Below are 19,160 nucleotides of genomic sequence, written 5' to 3' on the forward strand. Positions count from 1 at the left end.
AAAGGTCAAATGGAGGGCAACTTTAAGATATGAGTCAGCATATACTGTATTTAGGAGTATTTACAAGAATAAACACCCAAAAATTGGTATTTAAATATAATTATAAATATATTTTTCGAGTCTGTATTTAAATACAAAATATAAATACATGTATTTATATTTTAAATAGTATTTTAATTACAATGTATTTAAATACTGCCCATCCCTGCTAGCATCGTATAGACCCATTACTGTGACATCAGTCATATACAGACAGAATCTTTATGTGAATAATTGAGGAAAGAACTGAAGGGATATACTCGCGAATCTGCAGTTTGGCTTCTGCACCAGTAGACAGAGTGACCTATTTGTCTTAACCCAATGTATAGAACTGGCCAGGACGGAAAAGACAGATCCGTGAGCAAGCCTCCTGGATATATCAGGAGACCATACGATACTGTTATACGCAGCAAACTCTAAAAACACAGTCTATGACCTGAAGATCGCCGGAGCAATGGTAGACCTCCCAAGGGAAATTTATTCCTCGAATGAAATAATAGGATGCTGGGAAGGCGTAAGAACGCTGCCGCTCCTCTTCGTTTTATACATCGTACATATTGAGAGGACACTTGGAAGAATCCCAGCTGGGCCCTTATGTTTCATACTCATACATGATTGCAGGAGAAGAACAGGTGAAACAAGTAATTCCAGGGACGACGTATGCAGACGACATGCTCCTGCTGGCCCTTGATAGACAGCAGCTCCAGCGGCTCGTAAACACACGCGAAAACCACGGAGGAAGTATGGGACTGAAGTCCAGCGTAACAAAGAGAAAAATCATGCACTGGAGAAACAGCGAATCAACATCAAGATACAAGAAAACTCTGCTGAGCCCACAGACAAAACTGAAGTACTTGGGGTAATCATTATGACAGACAACCAACAGCTAAGAGAACACGAAGCCCAACTACTAAAGAAAGCCACAAAAGCAATCTGAGTACTATGAGCGAGAACATTATGGTCTTTCAATAGGTACTGTGAGAACTGTGGAAGACTGTCACAGTGTCAGGACTCACATATGGTAACGCTGTTCTATGTGTATCGTCAGTCCCAACAAGTTTCCTAGACAGAAAGCATAAAGAGGCAAGCCACACAGAACCAAAAACACACAGATCAGCACCTAATGCTGGTTGGTCACGGTTTAAGACAAGAGAGGCCACAGCCAAAATTGCATACAAGGAAAGGGTTAGGACTGTGTATGTATGTATGTATGTAGCAGAATATACGGGAAAATGATACGCATGGACCAATACACAACCTGGAGAATAAAAACGAGGTCTCTCCTTAAGGATGTAGGCCTAACCGAGAAGACACTGACAGACAGGAACCTGCTGGGAATACGTACGATATGAGACCACGTTCGAACCTGGGAAACGGTAAGTTGGCTAAGTGTTATGGACTCCAAAGCGGCATTGCAAAATTATAGAAGACTAAGCAAGAAATCAGGTCAATGCTACAGGAAGCACCCTGCTGTTCTAAGCACAGGCGGAAGTCCTCAGAACGAAAAAAAAAAAAAAAAATGCTGGGCAAAAATACGCCTCATCTACTGTATACTAGACCTTAATTCCATCTCGACCAAAGACCGCAATCCCATCTTTTACCTGCAAGGAAGGAATACTTAAAGGAGAAGCGACTATAAATACCTACGCATAAATATCTCGGATGAAAAAAAAAGCCCCTGCTTGCTGCCCCCAAAGAACACCTGTTGAGAAAATCACGCACACTAAAAGGCTTACTCTGGAATATAGCGAGACAGTTTCAACAAGTATGGAAATCAATACCTGTGCATGCTGTTACATATGCAAGAGATGTGCAGGCTTTGACTCATACAATATGGAATATCAACCTGAACTAGGCAAATGGTGCCTAGGAATAAATGGAGTATCAGGCAATGCAGCAGTAACAGGGGCGATGAGTTGGTCCACTTTCTCCCTTACACAGAAGCCACGTCCAAGCTAGAATTACCTGGGAAGACTTAAATTTCTACGAAAACCAAACTATGCCAGAAGATTATACAGGTACCTAAGATACAAAAAAACTACAGAACTAGCTGCATAAGGAAGGTAACAAAATAACCAAAACGGAGGTGGGCAAAATGGACCTCGATATGTGGAAGCACAACACTGGGAGACAACCAAGCTTGCAGACCTAAGAGTCATTTAAACGAGCGTGGAAAGACTCGAAAAGAAATATGTTGGGAGAACAAGAAATTAGGTAATGCTGGTAGCGCAAGAGAGCGCGTGAGAAAACTTGTTCTCCTCGGCTTCCAGTCTGCAACATCATGCGCCTCGCCAATACTGCAGGGAGTGACTTTTTTTTTTTTTTTTTTACAGTCACTTTTTGTGCCACCCTTCGTGTCTCTCGACTGGTCGCTCTCGTTAGCAGATGATTCCTGGTAGCCAATGAAGAATCCTCTGCCAACCTGAGACGCGAGCAGCCGCTGGGCGAGGTCGTCCCCGCTCTCTTGTAAAGCAATTTTCGCAGTAAATTTGCGCTTCCCGAAGGAAATATTTTGCATGATGGTTCCTGAGGAGCTCATTTGATGGTGTAAAAAAATATATATGTTCCAAATGCCTTCCATGCTCCTTTAAAGACAAACCCAGCATGAGTAAGCACTATAGAGGGGACCTAGGCTGTGCCCTGCTTTTACAAGCTCATACACTGATACACTGTTAACCCAGAAATGAAAAAGAGACCTTTTTTGAAGAGCGCGATACAAAGTGTGCGACCTGCATCTCCCTCGTCGTAGATATCGAACACAAATTTTTACGGTGCCAGAATTTACCGAAAGAAAGAAAATGCGATCTCTGTAAGGTCCTCGGGTTTTACGGTGGAAGACGACTGAAGTGGACACTAAAACTGAACCTCAGCAGAAGAGGAAAACAGACTCGGACACTGTACATGTGACTCGCCATGCCGAGCACGAAATGATGCAAGTGGAAATAACGAAGTGAAGCCTGCTGGAATGGAAGAGGCACAAAGAGTAAAAGCGCCCCAATCTTTTCTTTTAATTTTTTTAGACAATCGCTTTGCACTTTGCGGCGTATTAGTTTTAATTTTACTATCACATTTCTCGTTGTCCCGGTGGCTTCAGAGGAGCTCCAACAACTGAGTCGCGCCAAGTCCACCCTGCCACAAAAGGAAAAGGACCAGTCTACTGTGAGCACTTTAGCGCAGGCTTATCCCAACATCAGAGCCGTATATTGAGAGAGAGTCTGGCCATTAATGGGTCATGACCATACATGAAGCTCCACCCACATTTTCAGCTTCCTGAACAATAGAGTCTTGAAATATGGGGCGCTATCAATCGACCTATCCTCACTATTTGTCCCCCTATCCAACATGTGCAGTGGATTGGATGGGATTGAAATGGATACCTCTCGCAATCTGCAAAACTAGTGAATTTTTGGTGCAAATTTGATGAACGCCACCTAGGGCGTGTAAGGCATGTAGGGAATTGTCGTCTGCTTCCGTTTTTGTACAGCTGCCGGCAGAATCACCTGCTGGGACACATTCTGTCGTCAGTACAATTTTTAAACAAATCTACATGAATAGTTGGAATATAAAAGGCAACAATGTGTATATCGATGAAATCCAGCAATTAAATATAAGATTGCGCAGCACACTGACGTTTTTGTTACGATTTTGTTATGATCGCCGTGCTCACTAGGCCTAACACCAGCGACAAAAGGTATTATTTTCGATTAGATATCGATGAATGAGCATCAGTTGAAACTGATTTTCGAGAAATGAATATGAGAATGTGCATTTGCAGCGTAAAATCAGAGCAGTCTGCGACAATTTTTTGCCACGAGATCCCCGCTTCACTGTGTTTGTTGTCATTGCCATGGTGGCAGTAAGGTGTCATGGCTTCTCCCTTGGTAAAAAGCAAACCAATCGAAGGAGCGAAACTGTGATTGATTGGTCGAGCCTCTTTTTGTGACTTCTCCCAATGACCAGGCTCCCTTTTAATATACGGCTCTGCCCAACATCAGCCTGAGGTGCCCTCTGTGAGGTGCGGGTGGAAGTTAAGCTAAGCTTTACTGGATGCTTCAGACACTCTTCTGCAGACTCCAGAATATCTCCCCCCCCTCTTTATACAGCCACTTTACAGCTGTCGCTATAAGATATTGGACAATAACTTTCCATTTGTGTTTCTTTCGTTTATGCTACATAACATTGTTTTTTGCTGCTTCTTTGCCATCGAGGGTACACAGTTGGGGTGAGAGGAAAAAGCAAATGAGCTCCCAAAAGTCATTCCTTGAGAGAATGACATTTTCGTGAAATGCCATTTGGTGTCACCGTACGGCACGGAATGAATGCAACTCGATGCAAATGTCACTCGTTGGGAATGGCATCCGATTTGTTGCGTCTCTCGCAGGATGCGACTCCATGTAGGCAACGGTTGCACGCAGCTGAAGTCGCAGACACGCATTTTCGGCGCGTTTAAGTAGGTTTAATTTCTTCGAAGTGGCGGAACTTATATTTTACGCCTCGTCGATATAGTGACTTCATTAGATAATGATGTGCGGCGCAAGCTTCGTAATTAACGTCATTCGAGACTCGAATGCCATTAGACGTAATTTTTTCGTGCCTGCGTGGCTCAGGTATGACTCATCGACCCCGGGTCGATGAGTCAGGGTGTGAGTCAGTGCGGTATTTAACGGCAGGGGCACACGAGTATCAGACGACACGTGCTGGAGTCTGGTGCTTCTTGTGCACGTGCTTTGAGAGCTCCGCCGGTCGACAAAACCCCTTGTTGCACAGACGACACCTGTGAGGAAAATCCTTGGTGTGAACGGTCACCGTGTGGCACTTGAGGTGACTCAGCTGAGTGAAGCTTTTTCCGCAGTGAGTGCAGGAGTAAGGCTTCTCGCGGTTGTGGAGGCGAAGGTGAGTGCGCAGGCCGCTCTTCAGGGTGAAGGCCTTCCCGCAGTGCTCGCACTTGAAGGGCCTCTCGTCCGAGTGCACCCGCAGGTGCTCCTGCAGGTGGATCTTCTGCGTGAAGGCGAGCCCGCACATGGGGCACTGGTGCTTCCTCTCCCCCTCGTGGATCGTCCTGCAGTGCTTGTCCAGGTTTCCCTTTCCCGCAAACGGCCGCAGGCACACCCTGCAGATGTAGGGCTTCTCGCCCGTGTGGCGCCTCTCGTGGACCTTCACGTTGGTCGCGCAGTGGCTGGAGTAGTCGCAGAAGCGGCAGTAGTTGCGCCCGTCCTTGTGGAAGTGCTTCTCCACCTGGTGCTCCTTGAGGAGAGCCTTTGAGGGCAGTACCAGGTTGCACGGGCCGCATCGGAAGGTGGGACTGTCCTCGGCCTCGCCTGAAACAGTCGGTCAGAGTTGGTGGGTGGGGATATGGATGGGGGACAATATTGGGGCGAAACTCATGCACCATAGTGGGTGATACTGAGGGATGCACTTTTCATAATTTGAAAAATTTTGACGTTTTTACGGGGCTTTGACAGTTTGTTTTTGCCAACAAAAGGTTTGTTTTTATAAGTGTATTATTGTGTTTATAAGTATGAAATTTCTTTGTCATTTTATATTTTCTACTTCAGAGTTTGTACATTTGATATTTTGATACCTTATTATTTGGGTTTGTAATAGGAAAATTCATTGACGGTAACAACACACAACATACAACAAACCCGAAACACTACCATATAACATGCAGTTACAACCCAAGACAATATTATGTACATTCATTTCAGAAAATATTTACGCACAACAACACACAACACACCCTAAAAACTTGGTGTCAGGCAGTGACAACAGGTATAGTATGTACAGGTGATATGTACATTCACTCCGGCAAGAAAATAAGCTTGTTTTTATAGGTACGAACTCTCTTTTGCTGATTGACATATGTACTCCGAATTACTCATTGCTTTCAATTTGACTACCTCGCTATTATAACCAGATCTCATATTTTCGTTTTTCGTCCGCTGTTTAACCTCCACCTGAGCATTCTTCATCTTTTATTGTCTGAACAATGAACAACAATGAACCTGGTGGAATCAGGTTTAACCCGAAAAAGTCAATCCCTGAATATACAGGATGTTTCAAGAAGGTCCCTCGGCTGAACAATTCGTAAACGGGTGGCACTATCATAAAGCTTTCTTCACAGCCACTTATAGGGAGAGTTTGGAACATTCTTCGATCTTTAGCCTCCACGACGGAGGAGCTTATTGTGAACGTCAGACGTGCGTCATCTTCCGGTCCAGAAGCCGGCGAAATTAAACTAGCATAGAAGTCATTTTTAACAGTTTTACAGAAAGAAAAGAAGGCTGTTAAAGCTCAGCTCCGCCGATTTTCGACTGCGACAGAATGGAGCCATGCTTGGGCTGTGCGTTCGTTTCTGCACAGGGAGAATACATGTGAAAAATTTTCACCCATTTGTTTGTAGTTTTTAAGAAAACAATTTTTTAAATTTTCCTGGCACGCCGGTCCTGTGGTCGGCAAACCCTGACCAATCCCGGCTTCGTCCTGGCTTAGCCGCGCTCGTGGCTTGGCTAACGCCAAATCGTCGACGGGATGGCGGAGATCAATGAGCGAAGGTGAATGTTTTGGGTGTGTTCCGTGATAATTGCTGTCGTTAATAGCCTCAAAGATAGTTTTGCCGGTCTTCTTTAACAAGCCTTACAGGATGGCCTCGTTGTGCAACGACGGCCGTCGTGAGCGGACATTCTGTGCCCGCACTGTGCTTCATGCTACCAACAAGACCTAACACCTAACGTGTGACGTACACTTACGCATTCTCAATAGCTTTGGCAGCGCACTATGCGCGGACTTGCTGCGCGTGCAGAAAGCACCACCAAAGCTATTGAGAACGAGAACGTGCTCGAAGACGAAGTATTCCTTATAAGAAACATGATAAAACGGTGCGGTGGTCCCCGATAGCTCGTGACAGCTGTTTCAGCACGATACAGCGGCCATGACGGAGTGTAAACACAAACTGGTTGCCAGGCAGAGCTGGCTAGGTGTGGCTATCCAATCCGCGCAGTTCCAAGTATGACGTCACAAGTGGAACCGCCGCCCGGTAGTTTTTCTCAAATTTCTCACGAAGGAGTATGGAAATTTGGAAAGCAATGTGCGTTTATGAATGAAGTTGGGACCACGGTTCTGAATATCACAACGTCTTCATACTTTCGGAACAGCAGCGGAGCTGCACTTTAAGTAAGTCAGCAAAATGAACGAGAAGTAATTCACCTCACAGAACCTTAATTATCGCGCAACTCGAATTTAAAGTATGCCGTAAGAACCGACCCTGTGCAATGGTGGCGGAGAGCAGTACCAGCCTGTGACCTTGCCCCGATTGGTTCAGGGCACGGGGAACCTCTGGCGGGTCAATGAAATCCTTCATGTGTACTGTCACTCTTTCAATTTCAATTCAATTCCTAATGTCTCCTTACGGCACAAGTTCACTGACTACAGAAGAAGAATGTCCTCACACATAAAAAGAAAAAGACACGCGATGACCTTGACACATCATGCAGACATTATGCAACGACTGTGATTCTTGCTGGACAAGACATCCTCCTCCTCCTTCCTCGCAAAAATTTCTACTTATACAGTATTTTCAATCCTACAAGTAAGCCCTCGTGTTTTACGGTTAAACCTGGCAAAACCCATTTTTACCCTCCTCCACCCCATTGGCAGTAGCTTGGCAAAGTGCCAACTAGCCCATCGATACGAGCACGAGAGCGTGCTAAATGCCGCACATTCAATGTGGCCGTTTTGCATTACCTGTCAGAGCTCAAGGTAACTCGTTACTGTAACTAAGTTCCTTTTTTTGGTAACTTGTAACGTAACTTGGTACTTTTGCGCCGTGGTAACTTTCAGAGGAACTCGTTCCTTTTTCGCGTAACTTTGCCAAAGTAAGTTCCAAGTAACTTTTAACTCACTTTTCACTCACGTCCACATATTTTCTCGCTTTCTCTCCGGTTCCTTCGTGGCATTTTTTGCCATGAAACGTGATATTCAATCAATGACAGTATATTTTATTCAGGAAGTAAGAACCGCTGCCATTGAAATGAAGCTGAACCATTGTGCGCCCACAGGAAGTAAGATGCAAAGCGTTCGAATAGACCTCTACCAGAGAAACGTCATCATGACATGGGTCGACAGACTGAAACCGAAACAAATCGGAAGGAGGGCTGGGTTCAACGAGTGGGTACTTGTTCACTGTCTCCCATTGAAAGAAAAGTGGGACCGAGGGTTGCGTCCCTTTAAGGGACCATGTCATAATCCCCTCAAGACCGTGGCTTTCGGGCGCGACCTTGTTCACCTCTAGCTTCGAGCGTAGTTCAATTCTACCAAATTTTGGCGCTGTCGAACACTGTGACGTCATTTGTTTACAAACAGGGAGAAGTCTATTGCTGGACATAAACGAAAACGATCTAAGCGTGTTGCACTCCTCGGCAGGCAACTCAAGGTCTAACTCAACTGCTCACGCGCGCAGCACCTGCGTAATGCTATTTTGTGTCCGAAGTAACTCGTTCCTTTTAAGTAACTGCGAGTTACATTTCACGCTGAAGAACTCCGTTATTAACTTAGTTACATTCTGCACACGGTAACTTAACTTGTAACGAGTTCTTTTTGACGGGTAACTTCTCAACCTATGTTTCCTGTTCATCTAAAACAAGAGTACAACCGCTTCTTTTTCTTTTTCCTAGCCGAAAATCTGCTTTTCCGCCCGGTATCGTGCGTTTCCCCCCGTTTTACTGCTCTCGAAATAAAACTAATTCTTACCGCAATTTAAAGAAGAACGACATAAAACCCGAAAACGAATACCCTACGAATAATAAGCGAGAAACAAGCACTTACACTGGCCCTTGAGTATGACGGGCGTCTGCGTGGCCTTGGAGTAAGTCCGCGTTAACGTCTGCACCCCAAAAGAGCGAACTTGCGTGTAGATAGGGGTGCTGTACAGGGACGCAATCAGTCGAGACACGCGCAAATCTATCTGTAATAAAAATAGAGACATACAGGGTGTGTGCAGAAAAACATGACCCGCATTTTTACGTGTAACTCGTTATCTACTTAGCCGAGGAACTTCCGGTGGCGCACGACGGCGTATTTATGCGTGCGAAAGCGACAAAAAAATCCTGGAAGGCATACTCAGTGTAAAAAAATAAACAGAGCGCGAAAACATGGGCTTCCATGCATTAGATAGGGCGGTCATGACAGTGCATGGTAGTGCATTTCAGTGTCAGGAGAGTTATGTGCAGGCACTGCTAGGGGTACTGCCGATGAGCATCCATGTGGGACATAATTTCGATTTATGCACCGATAGCTCCCCTAGCGGTACTTGAACACAACTCTCCTACGTGCACCGTGTTGCCCTTTCACATACACCCTGTTGTCCACCATGTTGCCCTATTCTGATGCACGGAAGCCGACGTTTTCGTTGCTCCGTTTGTTTTTTAAGCTGAGTATGGCTTCCACAATTTTTCTGCAGATTTCGCACGCATAAATGCGCCATCGTGCGCCACCGGAAGTTCGTTAGTTAGGTAGGCAACAAGCTATGTGCCTAAATGCGGGTCATGTTTTTCTACACACACCCTGTACATTTACAACAATGGCACAGTTAAGTTTGTTCGGGGGCAGACAGTGCTGTCTGTCCCGATGGTGCATGTACAGTGAAACCTCCCTGTCTTGGACACCCGCGGTGCAGCCAAAATGTGTCCGCTTAGGGAGGTGTCAAGGGTTACAGTACATAAGTAGGGAGTGACTCTTTCAGGTTAAACTCGATTCTACCCGGTTGTTTCTCCTCCCCCCCCCCCAAACTGAGCTCCGACCAATTCGGGTTAAACCAGATTTCTGCCCGAATTCCAGTCAGTATGAAATCCTCAAGTGACGTTTCCACTGAAGACGAACAAAGGTCGCCACATGTAAGAATGGGTCACTTACGTTCCCAGCAATACACCCATGTGTGTCAACACTGTCTATGCCTTCAGGGATTACCATTGGAAGGTCAATTTCACACACACAAAAAAAAAAACAATAAAAGGACTTTTATGACTCTTAAAGGACTTAATAGAAAAGGGGACAGGCGAAAACACCCGATAACACTCGAAGGCACATTAACTGCCTGATTTCTTACCGAATTACAGGTTTAAAAATAGCGCCTGATTTTTACTCCCCCGAATCTGAGAAGGGCATTTAACCCAAAAAAGCCACTCCCTATATATAAGGGAAACAAAAAATGGAAAAGAACACAGCTGCGTTGGCAGAAATGTCCCCTTTCTTTACCTGGAGCCTCTTAACCAGTCTTCACTGATATAATTATTGCTGATTTTCGTAGATTCCGTGCGGATTCCACTAAATGGCATCACCCTTTGAGCTTTTTGAGCGGCATGCTGCTTGCTCGAGAATTTAAACCCATTTGGAATTAAGCTCAAGGACTTGTCTCTGAAGCGTCAGCCTACTTTCGACTGCCCTGGTGCAGTGCACTTACAAAGGCTCTAGACAAACCGAATATAAGTGCTCACACTAAAGAATAGTTACAATGTAGACTGATAGTACCCCTTTTTTTACTCTAAAAACTAAAACAGCAAAATGCTCAGACCAGTATAGGAAAGAAAAAAGGTGAAAGTCAAGGGCGCTGGCTCGTTCTGGGTCTTTTCGGTGCAAAGATAGGCTGGGATTGAGATAATTTAGCCGGGCTTCTGTCCAACTTAGCAGGGAAAACCCCGGGATATTATTATATAGGGAGGATATATATATTATTATTTCCGGGATAGGGAGGTGTTCGACATCCCCATGTAGTTTCAATGGGAGCCCGTCGATGCAATGAAGTCTTGCCCGACATGAGGAGTTGTTCGAGGTAGGGAGGTATCAGGCTGTGGAGGTTTTACTGTGCTGCAGTCACATTACGAGAGAGCACGACTAGTAACCAAAGCACATTCATTTCCAAAAGCCCCACGAGCAGCCATACATCAGTGCCCTGCGTTCCCCTTTGCAGGCTCAGGTCTGTCCCTCGACGTTGCAAAATCAAGGTTTGGTCTCTGTTTCTGAGCATCTCTTGCTATAGCATCACCATGACAAGCAGGGCACAAGTTACAGAAGGTCAGCCTCCATCACCAGGGACTGTGGAAAACAGGGTTGCGGAGTTGCCACTCCGGAGTTGGAATGATTCCGGAACCATTCCACATTCAGCAGAGCACAGAATGGAATTGGAATGGAATGGCACAAACTGTCCTAGGAATGGGAATGGAATGGTCTGGGTGCCCCGGTGGCAGTTTTGGTTCCGGCGTGCATCCTTTGCACTGCACCTGCACATGGTCAAGAGTGAAATAACCTTGTCTTTGTGCTTTTTCAATGTCATGTCAATCTCCTCTAGCATTGATGGACTTGCCAGTATGGTTACCGGTCCTTTTCTTTTATTTAGGGAATTAGCGAAATGGAATTGGGTTGCCAAGCCATTCCAGGCGTGGGAACTGACCACAACTTTTCATTCTGAGGAATTGAAAGGAATGGAATTATCGCAAATCTCCATTCCTCGGGATGGAATTGGAACGGAATGGGAAATTCCATTCCGCAACCCTGCTGGAAAGACACTTAACGGGTGTACATATTTTCCCTTCGAGTCAAGAGCCAATAAAATGTCTCGTTTAGGAGAGACTTTATCACCGTGTCAATAAGGGCATATCAAAGAGGTTTCCTTTCAGTGCAATCAGAAGCGATCGAGTGAGGCGAGTTCCAATGACTTTGAGTGGCACGTTGATGTCTCGCCTCATTTTCTTCTGTACTAGGTAAAAATTGTTGTATTCTTGTCCACCAAGAGTCAACTCTCATCTCATCCTTGTATGTGTCGCCCTGCACTGGGCTTTTATCGATTTCAGGGTTTCTTTCCTGAAGCCTCAGAGCATCAGAAGGAAAAGAGAGCCTTTTTTTTATGTTTCTCTCGCAAAGTCGAATTCCATATTCGAGTGCACCTCTTTCTAGGCCAAATCATAAGTGGGGAGGGAGAGAATTTCAATATTAAGAACAGAGATATTCGCAGGTACACGTTCCAAACATGAGAGCGTAATACGTGCACACGCCACTCTTGTGAGAAAGTAACCGCTTGTTATATTTATGTTCCGTTACATTTACCAGGCTGCCTACTTGTTATAGAGAAAGAGAAAATTCTTTACCTTCGCAGCCAAGGTACTTTTGTCTTCGCACCCTGTAATCTCCGTCTCATCCATGATCCACAACCTTAAGAGATCCACATATGGCATCGTTAGAATTCACGGTAAATACCGCAACACCGAGTTACCGGACGTAAAAATAATTGAAGCAAAAATAAAACAAATAATCAAATATAAAATGAAAGCTAAACGATGAAACAAAATAAAATATCAAAATTGAAAGGGCGGTTTCCCAACACGATTTTCAGCGTCAACTGCGTGTGAATCAATGTTCAGTGCGAACCTTTTTGCTCCTTGCACATCTTTTAGCATTCATCGATTGCCTAAAAGATATCATTTGCGGTGAGCGTTCTTCCCAGAGCACCAAACTGAAACATTTTTCGGTGCGTTTTTTTCGAACAGGTGCACAAATCGAAAGACTTACCAATCCAATCCCTTACTCCCCACCAATGAAGCATGTCCTTACGCCAATGGCTTACATCCTATATCTACATTTATACCTCGTCTACGTCCTGCATCTACACCTCTATAATCAAAACTATAGACGTATGCCACACCGCGGCTGTCGGTGCCGGGGCACTTCCAAGCAGTCTTGGGTAAGTTACTTCTAAAAAGTAACTGAGTTACAGTTACAGTTTATCAACCGAAAACAGCAACTACCGTATTTTCACGCGTATTAGCCGCACAGCAGATAAGCCGCAGGACTCGTTTTTAGATACATTTTGAAAACGTTTTTGCAGATAAGCCGCACTCGCAGATAAGCCGCGGGTAATACGACGCGACTGCTTTGTGCGCTAAACCAGTGATGCACATACAAAATCAACAGAGACGCTCAACGCTCGTCAGCGCCGTACTCCCTGCCAGCTGCCCTGTTCCCGTACTTGTCCGCAAAGTCGACGACTTTTAGTTTCAAGCCGCTGTCGTGGCTGTGCCTCAGCGTTGGAGCCATGCCTCACCTCTAACTGCCGTGCCCGTGTCCACGAATGCTGCTGCTCTCGTCAAATGAGAACTGACGCTTAGCTGACCACGTTTTATCCCGATGTCAGGTGTATTGAACCCTTCCTGTGGGTCTGCCGACAGAGGAGACCGTAGGGAAGGCCATAAACCCTGTCCACATTCCGGTGTCGGCATGATGTATAACAAAGGAGGTCAGTTCTACTGTTCTACTAAGATCGGATTGTGCCCTTGTTGCGTGTTTTTCGTGGATTGACGGGTTAGTCCACTCGAATGTGGAGTGGACCCGCCCCTGTTCGGTATTGTTCGTGCACTGGCAGGGCGGTCCTGTTCCGAAAAACATGAGGCACTGTCGGCCATTTCGTTTAACCCGGGGTATGGGGAAAGTACCAGGGAAAAATAGTCACCAGATAAGCCGCACCCACGGATAAGCCGCAGAGTGTCCGCGAAAAAAATAAATCGCGCACAAGCCGCGGCTAATACGCGTGAAAATACGGTATGTTACAGTTATAGCTACTTTCTCGGTCGAGTAACTAGTTACAGTTACTGAGAGAAAGTAACATAGTTACATTACAGTTACTTTTTATAAAAATGACCATGAGAGGGTGATACAATTGTTAAAAACGAACATTTGTCTGCATTTACTGAAGCGCGATAAAAATAGTCTTCCACTAACTAATACCACTAACTAACTAAGGGTCACTAACTTCACTAATTTCCGTTCGCAAAGCTGGAATACCCTGCTCGGTCGAGAGCCCAAGGCAAGGGCGAACATACCGATTACGGATAAAAAGAAGGAGGACACTGTCAGGAGGAAGTAGGGGAAGGTAGGATAATGAAGAAAAAAAAAGGAACGACATTGATTCGAGTAACTAGTTACATTTTGCAGTTACATTCACAGAAAGGGTAACTACCGTAATTTCACGTGTATAAGCCGCACCGCAGATAAGCCGCAAGACGCGTTTTTAGGAACGTTGTGAAAATTTTCTGGCAGATAAGCCGCACTCGCAGATAAGCCGCGGGCAATACGAGACGACTGATTTGTGAGACAAAGGAGACCATAGAGAAGGCCATAAACCTTGTGGTCCATACTACAGGGTCGGCATAGTGTACAGCAAAGGAGGTCAGCTCTAGAGTTCTACCAAGATCGGATTGTGCCCTTGATGGGAGTTTTTCATGGATTGATGGGTCAGTGGTCTTCCAGAAGACGTGAATCACTGTCACCACTTTCGTTAAAGCTGCTTGGGGGAAGGCACCAGGAAGATCAGTCTACTCGAATGTGGACCCGTCCCTGTTACGCACTGTTCGTGCATCGGCAGGGCAGTGCTGTTCCAGAGACACTGTCGGCCCTTTCGTTAAAACCGGCGTATGGGGAAAATACCAGGAAAAAATAGTCATCAGATAAGCCGCACCAGTGGATAAGCCGCAGAGCGCCCGTGAGAAAAAAAAATCATGCATAAGCCGCGGCTAATACGCGTGAAATTACGGTAGTTACAGTTAAAAGCTACTTCTCTGGAAATGTAACTAGTTACCCCCAAAAGTAACTAGTTACAGTTACAAGTTAAAAGAGTTACTACCCAAGACTGCTTCCAAGTTGCAAATGGAAGTACTGAACTGCAGTGACAGCCTGTCATCGCCAACTGAGACACCTCACCCTTCATTTTGACTAACAGGCGAACAGGACTCTCAAATTTCTGGAAGCTCGTGAGACAACCTATGTATAGTATCTGTTCTTCCTCAGGAAAGAAATTGCTTTTCTTTGTGAGCTGTTTGGTGCGAGTGGTCTCCGGCATCTTGCAAGCTTTTACGAGTTTATTTTTCTGCACTTTGAAACGCCACCCACATTTTCCGTTGTGGGAAATATGAGCAACAAAAAAGAATGAGAAGTCGTTACTTCACTCCGCGAGACAATTGAGTATGAATATGACCAACGCCGCAGGAATGCTTTGGTATGTATCTCGGCGCAGGCTTGGCACAATGTAGGCTGACCAGTGCTTGGCAAGTCATTGGCCAGGGCACAGATCAGTATGAAGAAACAAGCTTGTTGGCCAATGATGTACCAACCAAGGCCAGGTAGGCCAGCTTAACTATTGCCAAGCTTGGCCCAACCTTTGTTTGGTGCTTGGGGCGTGCGAGACGAAACAAGGAGAGACGCACGCGGGTTATGCTCTTTTAATGGAATTGTTTCTTGGTAAATACGTAAGTGTACGTGTAAATACGTGTAGATACGTCCTTTACTACATGTAAAGGAGATGCGTATGTGGATATTGTGAGCTGCTCTGTCTCATGGGGCGTGGTGATTGGGAAATGTTCGGTGAACTGTTTAGTGCCCCTTTAACAGCTGACGCTGTAAAATCGCGAAAGCAGCTAGCAACAGTCGTAGGTGGCAAACTAACTCGCAAACACATTGGGCAACAAAAGGCTTTTAGGCAGAGTGTCATACTGTTGGCAAGAAAAATCCGTTAGGCACAACATCAAATGCCGAACTCACCTTACTCACGTTTACTGGGACTGCGAATCACACGGACTTCCTTAGCACTGTAAACAATTTTTAAGTTCTTGCAAGATCCTTCACCTCCACAAAGGAAGAGAACACAAAGAAGGGTTGGTCCTGGCTCTCCGTCGTCGGGGAACGTTCGATTGTTTGGAAAAAGATCATTTGGGGTTTCGTTAACTCTGGTGGAATTCCTTCAGTATTCGATGACACATTATAAGCGCAAGAACATGGCAGTGAACTGTATTTCACGGTGCGATTGCTTTTCTTTGTTTCAGCCAAGGCATTAATGGATTAACGAAGCAGACATGCCGTAATGCCGATGACGATCGGGATCACGAGATTTTCTGTTTTCTGGGCGCACAAATATTACGGTAAAGTCGTAAAATGTTTGTTCCGGATTTCACTGGAAGGTTAATATTACTAGCGGGCACGTAATCACGTCTGGAATGTGTCTTTTGTCATCTTGTTGTTTGTTATGATATTCACCCATCGTGTCGTCTGATTCGGTTTTTCGCGTTCTCCTAATCTCCAATGTGTTGTTTCTGACTATACCGATATACGAAACAGATGAACTTGGGCGATTACATTTCTGCGAGTAATGTTAACCTTCCAGTGAAACATGAGTGAAACTTGAAAAGCCCAAAACCGAAACAACCACAACCGCCTCAAGCGCTCATGCAATCCCGTCTCGAGCGTCATCGGTACCACGGCATGTCCGCTCCCTCAAAGCTGCTCAAAGCAAAGCCCAGCCAGCTGGCCCAGCAAGGCAATCACGCCGAGATATACAGTGTACTGTCATTTCCTTGCGCGTATAATTTGTCGCAGAAGATTGCAGGAATTCTACTAGAGCGAGCGAAACCCCAAATGATCCGTCTCCAAACAACTGAACATTCTCCAACGCCGGAGAACTGCAGGTAGCAGGACTCTCTTCCGGGAGGCGCTAGATCCTGAGGGGTATCATTCGTTGTGTTCGTACGCCTCGGCGGCGGTGGCTATGAATGTAGTGCCCTGGTCAGCGCATGAAGACATCAATTGTTCTCAGGCGTCGGTTTCGCGCTGTCGAAGGTGGACGTGTGTGTGTTGTGCTGCTTCTTGTTTCATGCTTATTACCACATGGAGGTAAGTAATTTTAGTTCCTTGATGTTTGTACTCCCGAATTTTTAGTGAAACATTCGCGCCCGGTTTCAACTGTGGTGAAATCAGTTAAATAGGTTCAATATCAGAAGATTTACCGTCAACAGTGCCGAATGATACTCCGATCAAAATTGGACAATCAAAAAACGTATATCTGTTCTCATATAGTCTTCGATAGCTTATAAATAGCCTCAGTGAGTGATTTAACGTGTGTTACAGTTCGAATTTAGCGCTCAAAACCCTGCAGTCAAGCAGCAGTTACGAATGATACCCCTCAGGTTTTAAGCTCCGATCAAGTTGCAACAACCGAACGACGTTTTCCTGTTCTCGTGCAGCTTTCGATAGCTTATAAAAGCCTCAGTGAGTGATTTAACGTGTGATACAGTTAGAATTTAGGGCTCAAACCCCTGCAGTCAAGCAGCAGTTACGAATGATACCCCTCAGGTTTTAAGCTCCGATCAAGTTGCAACAACCGTACGACGTTTTCCTGTTCTCGTACAGCTTTCGATAGCTTATAAAAGCCTCAGTGAGTGATTTAACGTGTAATACACTTAGAATTTAGCGCTCAAAACCCTGCAGTCAAGCAGCAGTTACGAATGATACCCCTCAGGTTTTAAGCTCCGATCAAGTTGCAACAACCGTACGACGTTTTCCCGTTCTCGTACAGCTTTCGATAGCTTATAAAAGCCTCAGTGAGTGATTTAACGTGTAATACACTTAGAATTTAGCGCTCAAAACCCTGCAGTCAAGCAGCAGTTACGAATGATACCCCTCACGTTTTAAGCTCCGATCAAGTTGCAACAACCGTACGACGTTTTCCCGTTCTCGTACAGCTTTCGATAGCTTATAAAAGCCTCAGTGAGTGATTTAACGTGTAATACACTTAGAATTTAGCGCTCAAAACCCTGCAGTCAAGCAGCAGTTACGAATGATACCCCTCAGGTTTTAAGCTCCGATCAAGTTGCAACAACCGTACGACGTTTTCCTGTTCTCGTACAGCTTTCGATAGCTTATAAAAGCCTCGGTGAATGATTTAACGTGTAATACACTTAGAATTTAGCGCTCAAAACCCTGCAGTCAAGCAGCAGTTACGAATGATACCCCTCAGGTTTTAAGCTCCGATCAAGTTGCAACAACCGTACGGCGCATGAAGACATCAATTGTTCTCAGGCGTCGGTTTCGCGCTGTCGAAGGTGGACGTGTGTGTGTTGTGCTGCTTCTTGTTTCATGCTTATTACCACATGGAGGTAAGTAATTTTAGTTCCTTGATGTTTGTACTCCCGAATTTTTAGTGAAACATTCGCGCCCGGTTTCAACTGTGGTGAAATCAGTTAAATAGGTTCAATATCAGAAGATTTACCGTCAACAGTGCCGAATGATACTCCGATCAAAATTGGACAATCAAAAAACGTATATCTGTTCTCATATAGTCTTCGATAGCTTATAAATAGCCTCAGTGAGTGATTTAACGTGTGTTACAGTTCGAATTTAGCGCTCAAAACCCTGCAGTCAAGCAGCAGTTACGAATGATACCCCTCAGGTTTTAAGCTCCGATCAAGTTGCAACAACCGAACGACGTTTTCCTGTTCTCGTGCAGCTTTCGATAGCTTATAAAAGCCTCAGTGAGTGATTTAACGTGTGATACAGTTAGAATTTAGGGCTCAAACCCCTGCAGTCAAGCAGCAGTTACGAATGATACCCCTCAGGTTTTAAGCTCCGATCAAGTTGCAACAACCGTACGACGTTTTCCCGTTCTCGTACAGCTTTCGATAGCTTATAAAAGCCTCAGTGAGTGATTTAACGTGTAATACACTTAGAATTTAGCGCTCAAAACCCTGCAGTCAAGCAGCAGTTACGAATGATACCCCTCAGGTTTTAAGCTCCGATCAAGTTGCAACAACCGTACGACGTTTTCCCGTTCTCGTACAGCTTTCGATAGCTTATAAAAGCCTCAGTGAGTGATTTAACGTGTAATACACTTAGAATTTAGCGCTCAAAACCCTGCAGTCAAGCAGCAGTTACGAATGATACCCCTCACGTTTTAAGCTCCGATCAAGTTGCAACAACCGTACGACGTTTTCCCGTTCTCGTACAGCTTTCGATAGCTTATAAAAGCCTCAGTGAGTGATTTAACGTGTAATACACTTAGAATTTAGCGCTCAAAACCCTGCAGTCAAGCAGCAGTTACGAATGATACCCCTCAGGTTTTAAGCTCCGATCAAGTTGCAACAACCGTACGACGTTTTCCTGTTCTCGTACAGCTTTCGATAGCTTATAAAAGCCTCGGTGAATGATTTAACGTGTAATACACTTAGAATTTAGCGCTCAAAACCCTGCAGTCAAGCAGCAGTTACGAATGATACCCCTCAGGTTTTAAGCTCCGATCAAGTTGCAACAACCGT

General features: G+C 45.1%; 2 protein-coding genes across 2 annotated transcripts in view; one reads left to right on the top strand and one right to left on the bottom strand.

Annotated features, from left to right (window-relative positions):
- Positions 1–19,160, top strand: part of LOC135375396 (zinc finger protein Xfin-like) — a 62,838-nt gene that overhangs the window by 25,455 nt on the left and 18,223 nt on the right. The gene's annotated exons all lie outside the window — the stretch shown is intronic.
- On the bottom strand, positions 4,536–12,278 carry LOC135375384 (gastrula zinc finger protein XlCGF7.1-like). The gene is made up of 3 exons (XM_064608102.1): positions 12,177–12,278; positions 8,863–9,001; positions 4,536–5,357 (listed from the first exon to the last, which is right to left on the bottom strand). The coding sequence occupies exons 1-3, from the start codon at positions 12,261–12,263 to the stop codon at positions 4,723–4,725; spliced, it is 861 nt and encodes a 286-aa protein (XP_064464172.1). The 5' UTR covers positions 12,264–12,278; the 3' UTR covers positions 4,536–4,722.

The sequence above is a fragment of the Ornithodoros turicata genome, unplaced genomic scaffold (genome assembly GCF_037126465.1).
Source record: "Ornithodoros turicata isolate Travis unplaced genomic scaffold, ASM3712646v1 ctg00000858.1, whole genome shotgun sequence".
Lineage (NCBI taxonomy): Eukaryota > Metazoa > Arthropoda > Arachnida > Ixodida > Argasidae > Ornithodoros > Ornithodoros turicata.

Excerpts from the sequence above, each read along its gene's own strand:
- LOC135375384 (XM_064608102.1), bottom strand. The coding sequence starts at position 12,263 with ATGCCATATGTGGATCTCTTAAGGTTGTGGATCATGGATGAGACGGAG. Across the intron at positions 9,002-12,176 it reads AAAGTACCTTGGCTGCGAAG|ATAGATTTGCGCGTGTCTCG; the intron begins GTAAAGAATTTT and ends TTTTTATTACAG. Across the intron at positions 5,358-8,862 it reads CGTCATACTCAAGGGCCAGT|GCGAGGCCGAGGACAGTCCC; the intron begins GTAAGTGCTTGT and ends CGACTGTTTCAG.